The sequence below is a fragment of the Fundulus heteroclitus genome, chromosome 17 (assembly GCF_011125445.2).
Source record: "Fundulus heteroclitus isolate FHET01 chromosome 17, MU-UCD_Fhet_4.1, whole genome shotgun sequence".
Taxonomy (NCBI): Eukaryota; Metazoa; Chordata; class Actinopteri; order Cyprinodontiformes; family Fundulidae; genus Fundulus; species Fundulus heteroclitus.
In genome coordinates, this window is record NC_046377.1 from 7,598,743 (window position 1) to 7,619,381 (window position 20,639).

Consider the following 20,639-nt stretch of genomic DNA (forward strand, 5'->3'; position numbering starts at 1 on the left):
AATTAATTTATTTAAGCTTGCACTGAGTCGGTTAGACTTGTAAAGGAACAGTTAAATCTGAGGTTGCCCAGAATGCAATTGGACATCTGTCTGAAGGCTGGAAAATAATGATTTGCAGAGGTTTTTCCTTTAGAAGTAGCACTTGTCAGGAAGCACTGTAGCCACGGTCATGTTGTACAGCAGGTCACTGTTGCCATCAGCTTTATTTATTGTTATTCAGGTTTACATTGGCTACTAGATGTGCAATGTGTGTATGGCTCCTAAAAGAATAAAGAGGTATTTTATTGCCATTTGCTTGATTTGAATGAAAATGCATCACAACCACACACGGCATAAAAGTCTCTTTAGTTCGGTCTCTTGAAGGACGCTGCTTGCTCGTGTTCAGGCGTCTCTTCTGAGATCTGGGGGGGTTGAGCCCATCTATCTCACCCTGCCTTTGGCCTTGCCTCTTCCTTTGGCGCTGCAAAGTTAGACACATGATTAGCGCCTCCATTCATACAGTCATCATGAACATAACAGTAAACTAGATACAAACTAAAGAGGACACTGATGCTGCTAGCGTTGACATACAGGAATTAACTCAGTTGATTTCATTATAGGGTAACTTGTTAAAAAAAAACAGTCAACTATTTAAAGGATAAAACATTCAGACTCTTAAGCTTTACTGGCAACCTGTTCTAAGGGAGGCTTCGTCTTTTTTGGGGGAAAGGGGCAGAGTTTATCTGAAGACTGTTGCCAGAAAATGGTTAATTTAGCCATCACATCAGGCTAAGGGGAACAACTTGAACTCTACACACATTTCTATTTAGTTCAGTACAATTAACCAGAACTCACTAATTATACACCAGATCCAATTCCTAACAACTACAGCTTAATCCTGCTTAATTAAATGTAATGTTCTAATTTAATAGCAATCAGCCCTGGGTGTTGCTGGTGACATTCAACCTAGTGCCAGGTAGGTTTAGACTTTTTCCCTAAATGATTCAAATATAGCATTTTATAACTGAATAATGGATTTAGACAGGTTCTTTGGTATGCAGATTGGATTCATGTTTTCAAATATAAACCTTACATTTAGAGCTTTGATTTCAGATCACAGAAGGAAAGAGCAAATATCGAAGCTTCATGCAATTAATAAAGCTAGCAGACCATGACTGTGGCCCAGACAGAGGACTCTGCTTTTGTTTCTTTTTTTTAAAGCCAATAAAACTGATGGAGATGCAAAATCTATCAGCTTGGGCTTAAAAATGACTGGTTTACTAACAAACATCCAAGTGCTATAAATTGCTTTTATCCTGCTACAGTCAGCAGAGGTGAGTTTACATGTAAAAAACGACTTACCTCTGGGAGGCCTGAACTCGATTCTGGAGCAGATTGATCTGTGGGAGAGGACATATGGACGGGTTAGAGAACCAGAGCGACAGAGGGAGTCTGGTGGTCCTGAAGAGGAACTACAAAGATGCTGTTTGTTGCACTGATGGACGTCTGAATAATTCTCCACTGAGCTCATCTTCAGGCTAAATCACAGAATAAACGCAACACGATCTCAGAAATGAAATGTTTATCATCAGGAGCTGTCAAAACGCCGCTACAGCTGAGGAATCAGGCGCTGCTCTGACAATAAAATGTGGCTTCAGCTCCAATCGGATTTGTCAAAATATGCAAGAAAGAATGATGTGATGATTTCAAGATATACTAAAAATCCATCAAATACTTGTAGAAATATTTTTAAGAACATAATCCATTTAGAGCAGCCTCCATTCTTTACTCAAGTTGTTATTGTGCTACTGCTTTTACAGGGTATAAGAAGCCAAAGGCAACAGCTTCACTGTTAAAAGTGATAAGTAAAGGCCTTATAGTTCCAACATCACCATACAGTAGCCACTTGGAGATTATATCAGTATCAACCTGTCATTTAATGCTAGTGACATCCACTCATATCAAAACCACTTCCTTTACAATGAAACAAAGAGCGAAAATCCGGAAATTTATTAAAAAAAAAACAAGTTATTTGTGCGGGGATGCTTTTATCAGTAAAGGTTTCTTAAATTTGCCTAAATAATTTCCTGGGGAAAAACAAATGACTGAAAAGCAAAAAAATTACGTTTAACTATAATAATGATAGCTTTGCCAATATCACTAGCAATAATGCTAATATTAATTACATTAGCAATATTAAAACTGGCAACATTGGCATTGTTAATTAATGCTAACAAATTTCTAACATTTTTGTTAGCATTATTGTTAGCATTATTGTTATTAGCACAAATGCTAACTCTGGTTAACAACACAACGGAGTTAGCATGTTTTTTTATTTCTAGATTCAATCAAAAGGTAACGTTGAACAACATTAAAATATAAACATCAATGCTTTTATGTTACTCAACAATATAAATACTTTGCTAAAAAACCTTCATGCTAACATTAATAGTGCTAATTATGGCACAACTGATGCTAGCAATGACTATTAATGCTAACTTTATGCTTTATACAAACCAGAAAGTCTAGTTTGTATGAAGGATATTTTACTCAAAACTGTAGCTCCAAGCAAATTTGTTAAAAAATATACAATCATTCTCGACTGAACTGAAAGGACAAGTATTGGCATGATGGCCTATCTGCTGAAATCTGTGGTGTGACGTTGACTTTGTCCCCATTTTGCTTTTATTGATATAAAGTAAAAAAAATAAATAAAAAAAATAGTATTGCTCAGCTCCAGCGGCTCCCATAACACTTTTTCTACAGAAAACGTTACAATTTCTCCCCAAAATATAAAAAAACGTTTAATGTATTTTCACCATTTCCTTTAACAGGGCTGCCCCATAATAAAGGAACATCTTTCTGCTGCATTGCTTCTAATTCTGTTTATTCAATAATCTTTACCAAAGAAGTGCGCTGGTATATTTAGAACATGTTCCATATATTTTAAAAGACGTGATGTTATTTTGTTCAATAGTTTTGTTTTTCAGGTCAGATAAATGTGTAGAAGTTCCTTTAACAACTTATTACATAGTTGAATGAGGCCAAATACTCACATCATACTTCTGTCTCTTTAGCGTCTCAGTGTAGTCAAACTTTTCAGCCTCCAGCATCATCAGCCACTGCCACAGTTCACTGGCCTTCTCCCTTTGAAAAAAAAAAAATAAAGCAGACGATCAGAGGCTGAAAATTCAAAACCTGCTATAAACTCACTACAACAGATGGATTTTGATCCAGGGTCTAGTCTCCTGCCTCAGGCATTCTTTCTTTTTTCAGGCTTACTTCAGCTTTTCCTCATTGAGATGGTCAATGGTGAGCGGCTTCTTCCTCTCTGCCAGGATCTTTCTCTTCTTTTCTCTCTCCGTCTGCTTCTTCGCTCCCTTCTTTCCGTCTTGCTGCAAAATCAAAAACATGCAAGGTATTGTTGGTGGGTTTTACTAAGCAATTACAGAAACAAAAACAGAAAAAAACCCAAATCACTGATAACTGACCCTTTGCTGACCGCCGTATTGTTGGGTCATATTAGTCAGGGCCTTTTTCTTCTTGGTGTCCTCATCATGCTTCTTACGAGCTTCCTCCTGTTCTTTCCTCTCTTTTTCTTCCTGTGAAGCAAAAACACAGTCTTTCCAGCATCTTTCCACCTCCTATCTTTTAAATAAATTAAATCAATTGATAATCTTTTCAACCCTTTAGGGGTGACTGTAACAAAAACTGCTTTTCTTTTCTTTTTTTCATAAATCCTACAAGTGTGCCTTTTCACAGTTTTTCCTTTTCTCTCAACGTGAAAAAGCAGCAGCTGTGGGAATAGGAATCACCTGCGTTCCTGCACAGCTGACCAATCAGAGGACAAGCCTGGCCTTAAAGAGACAGTAGCCAGAAGGGAGCATTTCAGACAAGAAACAACAAGAGGTGAACTTTGTTCACAGAGAGAGAAAAATCCCCCTAAACATGAAAGAATTTTAAATAAATAAAGAATGTCCACAAGCTCAGTGTTGTTTCTTTGGAAAGTCCTATTTATTTTACCTATTAATGACACATTGAAATCCAGGCTAATACTCATTTATACTTCTTGAACTGTTCCAACTTTTGTCATGTTCAAAGTACAGACTTCAAAGCATTTCATTGGGATTTGATTAAATGGATAAATGGAAGGAAATGCCATTATCTTTCTTTTTTTTTTTAAGCCTGAAACAAACAGTTGTCTTTAATCTGACACCTAACCCAAAATTCAGGGTCCCCAAATTGCATTCAGAGGTTTGCTAGAGAAATTTGTGAAATAACACACAAAAAAGCAGTTGTGCTGATGTTTGAAGGAGGGTTTTTAGTTAAGAGAAAGCACAATATTGCAATATTTGAACCTCTTACTCAGGGCCATTCAGTCTGAAAATAAAAGTATTGAGTATGACACAACTGTAAATATACCAAAACCATCTACCTGAACTGAAAGGTTTGGTAAGAGAAGAATTAATCAGAACATCCTAGTGGCCCCTAGTAAGTTTAGGCTCAGCTCAGGTGTGAAATTTGTCCTTTCAACAGGACAAATATTATCCATGGACTCCACAGATAGTCAAGAAATCATAACAAGTATCGTTTTCAGTTTGCTTGGTGGACACACCAAACACGTAAAAGAAGATGTTCTGCTCAGATCAGACCATATTTTAACTTTCGGGGTGTACATACTGTATGTGGGGCACAGAGCAAACACTGCACATCACCCTGAGCTCACCATGGTGGTGGCAATGTCCTGCTGTGGGGACAAGGAAGCTGGACAGAGTTAATGGGATGGATGGACAGAGTTAAATACAGGCACATCCTGGAAGAAAACCTCTTAGAGGCACCAAGAGGCCGAAGCCCCTTTCTCACTTACAATCGTACCCAGTAATTTACTGGAAACCTGCAGTCAGAGCTAGAAAGAGGTCTAGAGATAGAAAAACTTTTAAAGACGTGCAGCTTAAATCGCAGCAAAAAGGCGGTTCTACAAAGTTTTGACCTATAGAAGCTGAAAATAAACAGCAAACTTTTCAGATCTTCGTTTGTGAAGGAATGGAGAGACAAATTAACCAACATAGTTTCTTTTGAACAACAATATTAATAATAGTTCAGAATCTCTTCTTGAAGATATGGACGGTTATTTAGAAATGATTGGAAAGTGATCATCATAATGGCTAATACCTGTATATTCCCACGAGTACCTTATATACGAGTAGGTTCAAGGATTACACACGTCATGTAACACTATTTGGTGATGAAAATAACTGTGAAAAATGTGCGCTTTGTTATTTGTCTTCAAGTTTCCTTTATCCATTTTGCTTGTTACTGTTAGGTTTGTTCTATTTTTTTCCCCCTGAATGTCAACTTAAACTTGTTTGTAATGCTAATGTTTACACACTGGTTCTGCATTTGAAAAGTTGATAATGAAGCTAAATTAAAAAAAAAATTAGAACCATGAAATTTTCCTTCTACTTTGTGTTGGTCTATCACATTAAATCCCAGTAAAAAGGCATAGAAGTTGTGGTTGTAGTGCCACTGGTGGCAAAGTTTAAGGGGTAGGAATACTTTTGGAAGGCGCTGTAAATCCGGTCTTTTTTGGCCTCACAGCTATCGAGTGCTAGAATCGTGGGTAAAGCCGAATTCTTCCTCCTAAAGTGAAAGCTTTAAAAAGAAATCAAGGTTAATTTTTCCCAACCACAGCTAGTTTCCATTTTACAGTATAACTAAACCTGTGGTTTCATAATTTTTAAGGAGACTTTAAATGAAAGAGGGAGAACTGATCTTCTAAAAGCCATCTGATTACTCAGTCTCTTCTCTTACAGATGAAATCTGCCAAGGACGGTATAAACTGGTTAAAATCACTAGTTTTCCTTTGGTGTCTGTACAGAAGTCCTCTATTTGGTGCCGGGGCGATTTTATTAGCTGCGATCAATCTGAAATTCCTCTCCGGTTTACAAAATCACTTTGTTTAGCGGAAGCTTCAAAGGCACTCACAACAAGACGAGCCTGCCTCTCCTTCTCCTGCTCAGTGCGGATCCTCTGCTGTTCAGCCCTCTCAGCACGACGCTTCTCCTAATCATCCCCACACACACACACACACACACACACACACACAACACACACGCAGCAGAGCAGAGAGACAGACAACGTAATTGTTTGCTGGGTGGTACATCACTTTGGCAGTAGTGCGCGCTTTCATGGAAGACTTACAATCCTGTTAACAAGAGCGATGAGCTCCTCCTCGTCCTTCTTCCTCTGAATGAAGTGGGCCTCGATCAGGGATTGCAGCTCAGTCAGGTCCTTCTCCTGACGCTTCCTGTGGATGTCCTACAAGGAGGTCACAGACGCACGTGTGAGCGCGTCCACTCAGAACGGCCGCCCCTGCGCCCCTTCATCAACACTCTGGGTAGCTTGCTTAATGTGAAACCTTAAAGGTTAGGCTCTAAAAGTCAGTAGCGTTCATATGCTGGGTGGTAAAATTATCGCTTCTTCAACTCTTAATCAATCAATCAATCAACTTTTTTGTCAATTTCTTAATATGCTCCAGACATACAAAGAGATCGAAATTACGTTTCTCACTGTCCCACGGTGAAGACAAGACATATTTACCAGACTAAGTACACAGACAACATAACATTCAGATAAAAGTAAATAAGAGGGCACATGCAGTGAAGAAATAAATAAAAAGCAGCAAAATTTGGTTTTAAAATTGTACATGGACAGTCAATAAAATATTAAATTTTAAAAGTTTTGGTTTTAAAAATTTTGGTTTTAAAATTGTACATGGACAGTCAATAAAATATTAAATTTTAAAAGTTTTGGTTTTAAAAATTTTGGTTTTAAAATTGTACATGGACAGTCAATAAAATATTAAATTTTAAAAGTTTTGGTTTTAAAAATGTTGGTTTTAAAATTGTACATGGACAGTCAATAAAATATTAAATTTTAAATGTTTTGGTTTTAAAAATGTTGGTTTTAAAATTGTACATGGACAGTTAATAAAATATTAAATTTTAAAAGTTTTGGTTTTAAAAATTTTGGTTTTAAAATTGTACATGGACAGTCAAAAAAAAATATTAAATTTTAAAAGTTTTGGTTTTAAAAATTTTGGTTTTAAAATTGTACATGGACAGTCAATAAAATATTAAATTTTAAAAGTTTTGGTTTTAAAAATTTTGGTTTTAAAATTGTACATGGACAGTCAATAAAATATTAAATTTTAAATGTTTTGGTTTTAAAAATGTTGGTTTGAAAATTGTACATGGACAGTTAATAAAATATTAAATTTTAAAAGATTTGGTTTTAAAAATTTTGGTTTTAAAATTGTACATGGACAGTCAAAAAAAAATATTAAATTTTAAAAGTTTTGGTTTTAAAAATTTTGGTTTTAAAATTGTACATGGACAGTTAATAAAATATAAAATTTTAAAAGTTTTGGTTTTAAAAATTTTGGTTTTAAAATTGTACATGGACAGTCAATAAAATATTAAATTTTAAAAGTTTTGGTTTTAAAAATGTTGGTTTTAAAATTGTACATGGACAGTCAATAAAATATTAAATTTTAAATGTTTTGGTTTTAAAAATGTTGGTTTTAAAATTGTACATGGACAGTCAATAAAATATTAATGCAAAAATAAAATATTAGTGCAAAAGTTCTGTTTTTTAGTATTAATAGGAGTCATTATGTAAGTGCTGTATTTTCTGGATAAAAACAACAAGTTTCAAGTTTTTAAGGGGAAAAAACAAAAACCCTTCACTCACGTCGAAGTCAACCTTTTCTCCCTCTGGTATCTTTGGCACGGCTATCGTTGGAGCAAAAGCCCTGCGAAATAACACCTCTGTGTTAGAATAATAGTCGGTGCGAACCGAATATAATTAGAACGACGGCAATAACTTACTTTGGTTTGGGCCGGGATTCATCTGTTATAATAAAGAAGCAAATTTACTCTTTTTTGAAATTAACTCGTCTTATCTTTAATCCAGTTTACGGCTCAATAAATGCTATGTATTTACATATATATGCTGATGGATGAAGGTGTTTTTTTTTTATTTATAATCATAGTACTAATCTTTATACTATGAGAGATCATTCCATCCCAACTCATTCTTTATTTAGAGATCCAATCATAGCAAGGACTACAGGCCCAGATCACAATACCACCACCATGCAAAACAAATGGATCCATGGTTTTATACTCAAATAAAATCCTTTATACATATTATAAATGGTTATATTATGTAAAGGCTGAACCATAATTTCTGCCTCTTCCTTTCCAATTTCTTGCCTCATTTGCTCATATGTAAAAAAAAAAAAAATGTGCTCATGAAAAATCTCTTTTGCTACAATAACTCAATCTAGCCCTTAATGTACTATTTTGAATAAATTAACTTTATAAAGGGCAGAACACCATGTTTAACAGCATCAAAGGTCTATTATGTACCAATCACAATGAGGGAATTGCCCATCTCCTAAAAACTATTATTGGGGAAGAAATTAATTTGTCTGATTTTAACGTCGTGTACTTGCAGTTATGCAACGGGCAACTAAAGGCGTTCATAAAACCCGATATTTTAATGCGTACCTTCATCTGCAGCTGGTGCCTCTAAAGGAAAGGACAGAGAAAAATGTTATTTTACCAAAAGGCAGAATGCAAAGAGATTTTCTTCCATCACCTCCAAACCTTTTACTACCTACGTTATCCTTGGAGACGTCATCCATATGTTTTTATTCATCCGTACATAGAAATACATTTTTAACATTTTCTTCAATTATTTCTCACAGTTTGTGAATTTATAGTTCTATTTATAACGATAAGCCGTCATAGCTTAGATGTAGCTCTCAGGCCCTAATCATGATACTACCATCACTTATGGAAACAAACGGGTATACAGTTTTTATACTCTTGTGCAGTAAATATTAAACTATCAAAAAATTGGCTAGATTAAAAAATACGCAAACATTTTGCTTGTTCATGTTTATATAACGGCAGAATTATGTAAACACACATAGAACGGCTCGCAGGCCCTTTACATTAACATTTTATGCTAATAATGCAGTGCTATTTTTTCTAAAAGGATACTATCCTTGAAATACTTTTGCACTTTTTACCAGAAAACATAATTCTTATATTTCTTTAAAAGCCTCAAACAATGAACATTGTGACCAAAATTATTATATCAGCATGCACAACAATTTGTATGAAGTATTCAATAATGCAATAGTGCTTCACTAATGTTAGCTTTTCTATTTAGTTTTTACCATACGTACGTATTTATGATACGTATTACATATATACGTATTTATCTTGTTAGAATCACTTTTATACTTGGAGAAGTCACCCATATGACATTATCTTTAGTTGTACAACAGATTTAGAACTTGCTCCTCTAATGATGGATGATTTTATTGGCTGAAACCGTGATACTACCATGGGTATGAGTGAATTTATACTCCAATCCAGGTTTCTTTTCTAAACTACACATACCAGTTCCCTGCATAAAATTTAAAGCTCAAACTGTATGTATTGTACCATCGGTGATCCATGGTAACAAATATGATCCTTTTTGCACATAAAGCATATATGAAGTTAAACAGTAAATCCCACAGAACCGTCGTTTAAAAGCTTTTACTGAAAACAAATTGACGTGACGGTGTTTTTAAGCGTGCGCCATCAGTTTTTAAATTGGGTAATTCGAGATGACCTACAATAATATTAAACATTTTTATTAAATGTTATAACCCTACCTTCATCTGCAGCTGGAGCCTCTAAAGGAAAGGACAGAGGAAAATTTTATTGTATCAAAAGGCAGAATGCAAAGAGATTTTCTTCTATCACCTCCAAACCTTTCACTACCTACGTCTTAGTACGTTTTTACACACAAAAAAAATACCAAAGTGCCACTTATCCTTGGAGACGTCATCCATACATCCGTATTCATCCGTACATAGAAATACATTTTTTAACATTTTCTTCAAATATTCCTCACAGTTTGTGAATTTATAGTTCTATTTATAACGATAAGCCGTCATAGCTTAGATGTAGCTCTCAGGCCCTAATCATGATACTACCACCGCTTATGGAAACAAACGGGTATACAGTTTTTATACTCGTGTGCAGTAAATATTACTTAAACTATCAAAACAATTGGCTAGATTAAAAAATATTCAAACATTTTGCTTGTTCATGTTTATATAATGGCAGAATTAAGTAAACATACATAGAATGGCTCTCAGGCCCTTTACATTAACATTTATGCTAATGATGTAGTGCTATTTTTCTAAAAGGATACTTTCCTTGAAATACTTTTGCACTTTTTACCAGAAAATATAATTCTTATATTTCTTTAAAAGCCTCAAACAATGAGACCCAATCATGACCAAAACCATGATTATATCACCATGCAGAACAATGTGTATGAAGTATTCAGTAATGCAATAGTGCTTCACTAACGTTAGCCTTTCTATTTAGTTTTACCATATTTACATATTTATGATGCATATTACATATATTCGTATTTAAACTTGTTAAAATCACTTTTATACTTGGATAAGTCACGCATATGACATTATCTTTAGTTGTACAACAGATTTAGAGCCTGCTCCTGTGATAATGGATGATTTTATTGGCTGAAACCGTGATACTACCATGGGTATGAGTGAATTTATACTCCAATCCAGGTTTCTTTTAATTATCAAAACTACTTAATTATCAAAATCTACTTACTGCATAAAGTTTAAAGCTCCAACTGTATGTAATGTACCATCAAGTGATCCATGGTAGCAAATATGATCTTATCGCACATAAAGCATATATGAAGTTAAACAGTAAATCCCACAGAACCGTCGTTTAAAAGCTTTTACTGAAAACAAATTGACGTGACGGTGTTTTTAAGCGCGCGCCATCATTTTTTAAATTGGGTAACACGAGATGACCTACAATAATATTAAACACTTTTATTAAATGTTATAACCATACCTTCATCTGCAGCTGGAGCCTCTGCGAGAAAGGACAGAGGGAAATGTTAGAGCATCAACAGGCAGAATACAAATGGATTTCCTTTTATTACGTCCAACCCCTACATTACTGAGGTCTGATATTTACTTTATATATTCTGATGTGAAAACCTTTCTTGCATGTCAGAGGGTGAAAGAGAAAGCCTGAACTCATTCTGTATGCCATGTCACGCCAGGGTTTCAAGGCACAAAATCGTATTTTTCAGATGAAGGAGGCAGCTCTTTTATTAAAGTGTGTTATCAGAATAAATCTAAGGCCAGGAGGGGAAAATAACAAGCTATTTGCATTACAAGTAAATCCCCCCCCCCCCCATAACACAAAATAAAGAAGATTGGAAATAAGTATTTGTGATAACAACAAACATGTAAGCTCTAATGTCTTCTTTTCCAAGCCAAATAACAGGAAAACATTGCAAGTCTGCTAAAAACATTTTAGGAATACCTTCTTCTGCAGGCTCTTTGTGAGATAATCCGAGGAGACAGCATGAAATAGAAAACACATCATCAATAAACGCAGCTCACGAGGCAATATCTTCAGTCAGTCAGCCCGCAGAGCGACTTCTACCACGTTGACGTTCAACAAAACAGGCATGTGTAACAAGAGTGTGTCAAGATATCAAATTCAAGTTTCATATGAGGATACAGAAAGCCATCAGAGCCCAGACATAAATCATGACACCACCACTGCCATACTAAATAAATGGCTTTGGGCTTTTATAGTCTAATGCAGTGGTGTACGTCTTTTAACCTAGAACTCATTCTATTCAAAAAACAGATTTTTTTTTTTGGCTTGTGGAAATTGAAAAGTGGTATAATTTTGACATTATGTTTCTAAAAAAAAAAAAAAAAGCTCTGTAATTTATTGGTTCAATTCTGATGGTAAACCAATATGGTACAGGTGGAGCTGAACAGGCCCAAATCCTGTTCCACTAGCACCATGCAAAATTCAATGAGGACAAGTCTTTCAAACTTTAATATGGTGTTTAACTCCATCCATCCATCCATTTTCCAACACACTTATCCCAATTGGGGTCGTGAGGTGTGCTGGTGCCTATTTCCAGCTGTCAATAGGCGAGAAGCAGGGTACACCCACTGATCTACACTGGAGTGCTAATCACCCGCTGTTAGAATGAGTCGCTTTTAAGCCACCAGCCGCCATATTGGTACTCCCTATTTTCCTCCAGTAACTAGGGAATATGTGCGCTACAGCATCGAATAACAAGGATTTTCTCATGTTCAGGGGGGCCTTAAAACTTTAAAATGTCAAATGCCATATACTTTTTTATATATATAGTACTAATATATATAGTACTGAGATATAGTCATAGTCCTGAATATATGAGCATATTATATATATATATATATATATATATATAAATAAATAACAATAACAATAAATAACAATATAGAAAAACATATTTACATATATGTATACATATACATATATATATTTAATAACATTTTACGTTAATAACATGTAACATATTCAGCACCTAATTTCCTAGTAGTTTATACTGTTAGTACATCCACTGACTGTAGAATTACCTGTGAAACGTAGTAGGGAGTAGCAAGATGGCGTCCAGTGACCGTTTTTCGGGCAAATCAGCAATCCAGTGTATAATAGAGATCAGTGGATACACCCTAAATGGGTGTTTAACTTGTTAAGCAATATTTAAGATAATATGCTAATGTGAAAAGCGGTATTTTCTTAAAGTGTGCATCGGTAGTCACTTTTACACTCATCATCATCTAGATATTATTTAGATCATATATTTTAATTCTGTTTTAATCTTTCCAATAATGATTGGCTCAGATGCAGTAAAACAGGCCCAGATCATGACACTGCCACCCCTATGCAAAACAAATGGGTGCATCTTTTTATGCTTCAAAACTATAAATATGTATGTCAGTCACACACCACATTTTACAGCTGAATAACAAATTGAGCTCTAACAAACTATGGATATGTTTGGGGAGTAGGGATTTTGTGCTCTCAGATGTTTGAAAGTTTGCTTGTTTATCTTCCTGACCTTTCCCAGCATTGATGAATTGTTACCCTGCGCCCTCGGTCCAGATGGTGCAGTTGATTAAAGGCTGTAGGCCCGACCAGCATGGAATAAATAAATAAATACACGGTTTTTTCCACTTTAAAAAGGTGTGAGATCAATATTTCCTTTTTAGTGACTTTCATAGTAAAGCTGTATTGAAGTCAACGTCAGAATATTCAAAGCCAGTAGAGTAAGAATAATTTAGTTATTCTGAGATTGAGAGGGTTTTTTGGTACCACTTTACAAAAGGCTCCCTTCAAAAGTGGCTAATAAATAGTTTATTGATATGTTATGAATGAGTTTATGAATGGGATTAATTAGTGTTTATTATGCACGAATTAAGGGCAGGCAAGAGCAAACTGACCAGTTTCTTGCCAAATAGTGAGCCTAATCTATACATTTCATCTAGAGTTGCTTATATTAAAAAAATTCTGACTAAGTTACCAAATTAGCTTGCTCAAAAAATTTGCTTGCTCGCCCTTAATTAATTCATAATACACACATTTGAATGAGTTATAAAGTGTTTACAGATTAAGTAACATATCTATATACTATCTATTAGCCATCCATGAGTGGAGCCTTATTGTAATGTGGTGCTGATTTTTTTAAAGATTGAAGTAGACATGCGATGACTTCAGATAGTAGCCCATTTCTGTTTTTTTTTTTATAAAGCCTTTTTTGGGGGGGGGGGCTGAGGGAGGGAACGGACAAAGACAGTGTCATTTAGTAATAAACAGTAATGAGCATTCCTATTAAAATAACTGTCCCATTATTGCACTAGCATTTCAAGTTTCTCACAGAAACAGGACAAATTAAGTCTTTTTACTGTGAGATCTTCAATTGATTTCTACCTTTTGAAACATCAGATCTGGATAGCTCCTGAAAATCCAAATAAACTTTTATGTATTTCTTGCCTAGATATACAATATTCAATCGCTGATCCCTCTCCCCGTATATAGGAGGAGTGTGAGAGTTTGAGTTGGTTTATTGACTTCTCTTTCTTACCTTAACACACATTTCAGGACATGGTAGATGAGACGTTTTAATGATGTTTCAGGTTAAAAATTATGAAACTTCCTCTGAAAGAAAATTGTTTATTTGTAGTTAAAGTGGGCCCCAGGTTTTACGGCGCCCAGAGTATATTTCACTTTGGGGCTCCATCAGCTTCACTAACATCACCAACATCGCTTTTACATCGGAGTTGACCACACGCTGTTTTGGTTGAGCATTGCTTAGCTAGCTAGTAGGCTAACAATGTTTTCTTTAAATTCCCAGTATGACAGAATGGGATCAGTCATAACACATGAGGAAGACCGATAACCCGCTGGGAAGACTGTCTCGCTTCTGGCATGGGAACAACTTGGGACCCCCCAGAATGAGCTCCGACTGTGTATAAGCGGTAGTTGATGAATGAATAGACTTGTCTAGGTTTGTAGAATAGTTACTTCGGGCATTAAATGTAACTACATTAAGAACTTCCTTTTTTTGATCACAATTGGTCAGATCTATTAAATCATATCTTAAATTTGTAATCCAGAAAATCTCAAAGTGAATTCAGAAATCTGCTCTTTCTTGATACGCCTGACTACAAATCAGAAGTGCTGAAGGTCTGAGTGAGAACCCAAGTGCTCTTGGGGGCCCCCTGTTGGTGTGGAGGTTTCTAAGCAACTTGTATGTCGTTCACAGTAGAAATTAAGTGAAAAGTGTTTACCTTCAGCAGTGGAGACCGGAGGCTCTGAGAACAAAAAAAAAACAAACAAAAAAAAAGAAGTTTATATTTTATATAGTAAGTACTCTTAAAAAAAACAGCTCAGAATATAGAATGTTAAACGTAAAAATAAATGAACCTGTTCTCAAAGTTTTTCCAGCGTGCGGACAGCAAATGTCCCTGGAGTGCATTTAGCTAAACTTACAAATGGATCTCTCATTTAAAGTACATTCATCTGATCCTAACTGAGCAGGCGGCAGCTAAGCAGCCAAACAAAGCGGTGATTACTGATGACGGCTAATGGGACTAAAACGAATGAGCGGCTATGAAGAGATAAGATCATTTACAGCAATCTGCAGGTGGAGACCGCTTTTTACAGATTTTGTTCCGTCGGCGTGTCGTCGATTAAAATAAACCAGCTCCGCGTGTGTTATTTAGAAAGGCAGGAGTAATGCTGCTCACGAGGCCATTACATTGTCAAATTAGGCCGTTGTGATCGTAAACATTACTATTACAGCTTGTAAAAAAAAAAAAAAAAATCATAATAGTACATAAAGTATTTAAAAGAAGAAAATTACCTTCTACTCCAGGTGGAGCTTCTTCTGATAACAAGGATAAAACAGACAAAAAAAAAAAAAACATTCAAGCTCTGTTATTGCCGACATGACAAAGTACTTGATGCAACACACGGTGCTAAGATTATACGGCCCGAGGGGGTAAGCACAGAGCAGAATAAAAAGGCTGTGTTCACAGACAAGACAAAAAAAAAAAAAAGCCTTTTTTTTCCCCCTTTCAGCCTTTATGACTGAGTGAACCAAATATGGATTAGTGGATCAATGGGACTCGGCAAACAGCTCCCAGCAGGGGTTTGGTCACTTTGCTCACTGTCACATCACTGTCTCTTGGGATGCATAAAAAAAGAAACAAAAAAAAAAAGCAGCGTTAGAATATTTATCGTGAGCAGAGGTACAAACAGGGGGGATGATCTTAGCTCACCAGCTGAGCTGTCTGTAACATGCCGGATAGATACTTGAAGCCTTAGATGGTAAGCAGCTTTGTACTGTCACCGAACAGCAGGACAGGCTGATTATATTCAAAAGTACAGGCAGATTTGTTGGCAGAGATGTGGAAAACAAAAGCCTTAAATTTTATTGATTTTTTTTTTTTTGCAGCAGCAGCATTGTCTTAATATAAGCGCAAAAAAAAATAAAAAAATAAAAATCAAACCTTTGATTTAAGTAGCTGAAAAAAATCCCCACACCTAACTAGTTCGAAAAGCACTCCACTAAACTACAAAGGTTCAGAAAAATAAAACGTACAGTAAAGGTTTATAAAGTAGCAGCAAATTTTAAATCAAAATTGCAAATGTAATTTGTAAAAGGTCGTCGATGGGCCTGTCAGCAGGATAATAAGCTGTGGCCACATCAACAAAAATAACAAGGTTCACCAAAACACTAGCACCATAAAAAACAAACCTGTAGAAAAATATATATAATGTATAGCCACTGCTACATAACATGAATGCATTTTAAGGCTTTTTACACATCTGGTAGCTTGAAAACATGCAACTATCCGCGACACTTGCTAGAAATGCAGCAGTAATAGGACGGAAATACATTTGTGACGTGTTGGCGTCCACAAATGAGACGTCCTGCTACCCGTGCTTCTCCTCGCTGACGGCAGACGTGCAGCCGCAACAGAGAGACTGCACACGTGAAGCCATGCACGAGCGTTCGCCTTCCCGTTGCTTCGTCTTCCGCCTGAGCTGACATAATCAGGTCAGCCGCGTCTAAGAATGGAAGCTAGGAGTGACGAGTTCTTTAAAAAAAAAAAAAGCAACAACAACAACAAAACACTCGCTTACCTTCCTCCCTGAAAAGAAATTAGGTAAACAATTGGAATGATCAGAGAAAATCTGATTATTATTATTATTTTTTTTTACTGTTGTAAGGTGCGATAGAAATTTATTTTACTTACACCACCTCCTCCACTACGACTTCTTCAACTTCTTCTTCCTCTATAACTTCCTCTAGAACTTCCTCCACAGCTTCCTCAGACATCCTGACCTGGTTGCTTTAATAATAAAAGAAAAACAGGCAGTTGTTTTGAGACAAAGTAATTGCTAACATTTATCTCTCTTTTCTAAAGGTTTTAGGATCCCTGTGCCTCTGATCAGTCGTACCCGACGCGTTTCTCAGACGTTTTTTCGCTGTGATTGTTTACCTGATGCCCTCTTTTTAATCACAGTCGCTCTGTTTCAAGAAGCCCTTGCCAGATGGGCTCCTCTCAAGCCTTTCACAACCTTTTATCATCTGTGCGAACAAACAGAAACAAAGGGAAGGAGGCGATATCCTGGCCCTGCGCTGTGGGGTTTTAACGGCGGTAGAGGCACAAACGAGTCCTCCACGGGTTCTGCGGCCAGAGGCCCAGGGCTTCAAGCAGCTCCGCGCCAAATCCGCAGTCATTTCCTCTTGGCGCTGATCAAGGTTGCAGACAGCTGACGGAGGCCTGAGAGGCGCTGAAAATTGCTGGGGACTGCATGGATTTTTCTAATGGATCGCTGATGGACCTGAAGACATGCCGCTTGTTTTTTTTTTTTTTTTTTTATGTGTAACCTGGGGAATGGGTCAGGTACCAGAGAAGGCTTTGACGCGGTCTGTACTGCCTGACTCACCTCAGACGCTACCTGCGATTAGAAGAGGCTCAACTTCACCGCTAATATGTCTTAAACACATTTCCCTTTCATCTCACAGCTAATTGTAAATGATAATTGTTTGTGTTTACTTGTTTTCAGCTTGTGCTTCATAACACCAAGAAGCAGAAAATGCACATAGATTTTGCACATGGTGAATACTTGATTAGGCTTAGCCAGGTACATGACCCAGAGATGGACATTTTCTCTTTTTTCCTTTGCCGAACAGCTCAGGCTCCATCAGATTAGATGAAGAGCATTTGGGAATGACACTTAGCATGTTACCACATTTTCTCCATTGGATTTGGACTTTGACTAGGCCATTTTAACACGCAAATCCTTGTCTGTCTGGAAGGTGAACTTCCACCCCAGCCTAATGTATATATATATTTTTTTTTTTTTGTTTTTTAAACATCTCTAGGATTGCCCTGTATTTATCTCTTTCCATCAACTCTGACCATTGTCCCTTTCCCCGCTGAAGTATCCCCACAGCATGATACCGCCACCATATTTCACATTGGGAAGCATCTGTTCAAGGTCATTTGGAGAGATGGCTTTCCACTAAAGTTGCACCGATACCGATACCATTTTGATGTTTTATGTCACTTGAACGCAGCCTTCTCTCTCCCGACCAGTATTATACATGTTATATAAGTTCATGAAAGTTGCATTATTTTGGCATTTGAGAGCCAAAACTCAGGGTTTAAAAGAGATTATTCAATTATTAATGTAGTTTTACTGTCTTACTGTTGCACTACTATTATACATGTTATAATTTCACCAATGTTGCACTATTTTGGCCTTTGAGAGCCAAAAGTTTATTCAATTATTGTCAACCATTCCAGGTATGCAATAAAAAGTTCTACTACCCTAAGTAGTATGCAGTTCTTCATATATACACACACATATCAGTTTCAAACAGATGGTATCAGTATGGTATCGGTATCGGCCAATACTGCACAGCCAGGTATCGGGTATCGGGGCCAAAAAATGGCATCGGCGCAACACTACTTTCCACCAAACTTTGTTTTATATGTAGATGAAAAGGTGGCAAATGGTAAATGTACAAATAAGGTAACTTTTCAGAAAGCAATTTGTCATGCCGGTTTTCCTTTAAGGGTGTCAGAGTAAACAGGGCTGAATGCACATCGTTTTTTTTTTGGAAAGAAATTTGAAAAATCAGCGTGGCTTCCAAGTCAAATAGGCAAAACTGTTTGTAGGTCTAATATAAAAATAGCGTTTCTGTCTTCAAAGTGAAAAAAAATCTGTAAAAATTTCCTGTTTACAATGTTGAACGTTAGCTGTAAAGGTAAAATATTTCCTCCATTAACTCTTTTGTGTGCTTAGAATCCAGGATATCATACCAGTTTTCTCATTCTACTCTTTATAGAGCAACACGTATAACGAGCTCACATTAACTGGTTAAACAGCGGGGGAGTTTACAGCCCTTCTACAGTCACAGTGGCCAATGCTCGACAGCCTAAAAGAGGGGCATTAAAGTCCTCAACAGCTTACTGTTGTGAAACAGCTACATTTGTCTTTCTTGTAAGAAAGGGAAAAGTGTATTTAGCTGTTTTTTGTTGGCGGGGGAGTGCGCAGTAACAGGTAACAGGAGTTAGTACCAGCTGAAAAAAATACTGGCATCTCATTTTAAGGACTTTAAATCATAGGGACGTTATGATGGACATTACAAATACAAACTTAAAACACTATCAACGTAAAGCAATAATCAGAGGTCACCTAGTCCTGAAAGGCAGAAAATGAACTTTATAAATCAATGTGCTTTTAAGACTTCTACCTTGCTCTACCTACGGCTACTCCATATTTTAAACGCGGCCTCCCTATTTTCCTTTGGTTCAGCTATTGATCCAAGCACAGCAGCGCCATCTGAATGCTTGAGATCAAGGTCGGCGGGAGCGGACTGTCATTGGATTAGATGTCAAAATTTGATTGCCCACAACACTTCCTTTATGGTGTTTTTTTTTTTTTTTTTTTTTTTCCACAGCCTTATAAATCACACGATCATAAAAGCCAATGTCAGAATGGCTGCGGAGTGAAGGGGAGAGCGAGGGTCTATTTTTAAGAATAATAGGGCGAGCTCTGGAACAGGTGCGGAGCAGCTCCTCCAGACAATGGCTCACCTCGTCTGTGCTCCGGTAAACCAGAGAGGGCCGGGCCCAACATTCAGCGGGCTATTTATGGCGCTGCTAGTTTGACAGCCAGCTGCCAATATGGGGGCCATTTTTTTCAACAATAGAGCTCAGAGGGGGGAGATGATCTTGACTTTGAAACAAGTTTTTCTATTTGACGCCATCAAATGGTCCATGTTCAAGCTAGAATTAGCTCCAAATGCACTGTAGGAACAAATTTGGATTCATTTTTTAGGCTTAATTAATGTTTCTCTTCATTCTGTTGCTCAAAGTCAAACACTATACTTGTGAGGGTCCTTTGGTGGTTATGGCCATATTAGAGAATCTGAAATCAAAAGGATTAAAGAAAAAAAAAAGTGACCAAAGCTGTGAGGTATGAAAAAAAAAAAAAATGAATCTGAGTATGGAAAACTAGTGGAATGTTTGAAAGGCCCCGCGGCCGGGGTTTTGGGCGTGCATTTTGGTTTAATGGATGCGGTCAGTTGGTGTCTGGCTCAAACGGTGGAACAGCACACCGACTGACGGTGGCAGGAATGTTGCTGGTGCTGCTTTCAGCATTAAGCAGCATTAAGTCAAAGCCCGCAAAGCATGCCACCAACACGACGGTCTCTGGGGCGAGCTTAGCACCTTCTTCACGAGCATATGCGGCACTCGTGACAAAAAGCATGAAGAAAATCCCTTTTAGAGCCGCACCAGATCCAGCTCCATCCTTATTTCTGGCTTTCTACCACATGTTAAGTTACTTAGCACATCATACAAATATCAGATAGGATAGATTTCTTTCATGTTTAAAACTATACTAAAAGCTGTCTTTTAAGTTAATCTCTGTTTAATTGTCCCTGAGGTCAAAGTTACATTCAACTCTTACCTCTTACACTGTGCGTCCGCTGAAGAAGCGTTTTTGGATTTGCAGCAAGTGCCGTTTTTTCCTCCTCTACATCCAGGCAAACACGAGTTCAATCATCCTCTCATCCACCCAAATGGCACACTTAATACAGCCCCGGAGGATCTCGTGACCACATGTCTTTGCCATGACTGGTGGGGAAGGGCGCGTCTA

The 20,639-nt window shown here is 36.9% G+C and overlaps 1 protein-coding gene across 11 annotated transcripts; it reads right to left on the reverse strand.

The window, feature by feature from the left end:
* Positions 1-167: 167 nt before the first annotated feature.
* Positions 168-20,639, reverse strand: tnnt2e (troponin T2e, cardiac). Of its 11 annotated transcripts, none has more exons than XM_036148817.1 (18): positions 20,451-20,636; positions 16,718-16,813; positions 16,605-16,612; positions 15,319-15,342; positions 14,744-14,767; positions 11,427-11,441; positions 10,947-10,967; positions 9,716-9,736; positions 8,553-8,573; positions 7,869-7,890; positions 7,732-7,792; positions 6,181-6,297; positions 5,965-6,042; positions 3,471-3,581; positions 3,262-3,374; positions 3,036-3,126; positions 1,342-1,379; positions 168-460 (listed from the first exon to the last, which is right to left on the reverse strand). In XM_036148817.1, exons 2-18 carry the CDS (start codon positions 16,798-16,800, stop codon positions 421-423), a joined length of 888 nt encoding a protein of 295 aa, XP_036004710.1. In that variant the 5' UTR covers positions 16,801-16,813; positions 20,451-20,636; the 3' UTR covers positions 168-420. The 11 variants fall into 11 exon arrangements, with proteins under 11 accessions (XP_036004710.1, XP_036004712.1, XP_036004709.1 ...); XM_036148819.1 differs by having other exon boundaries at positions 372-460; positions 15,319-15,339; positions 20,451-20,639; XM_036148816.1 differs by having other exon boundaries at positions 372-460; positions 16,718-16,806; positions 20,451-20,638.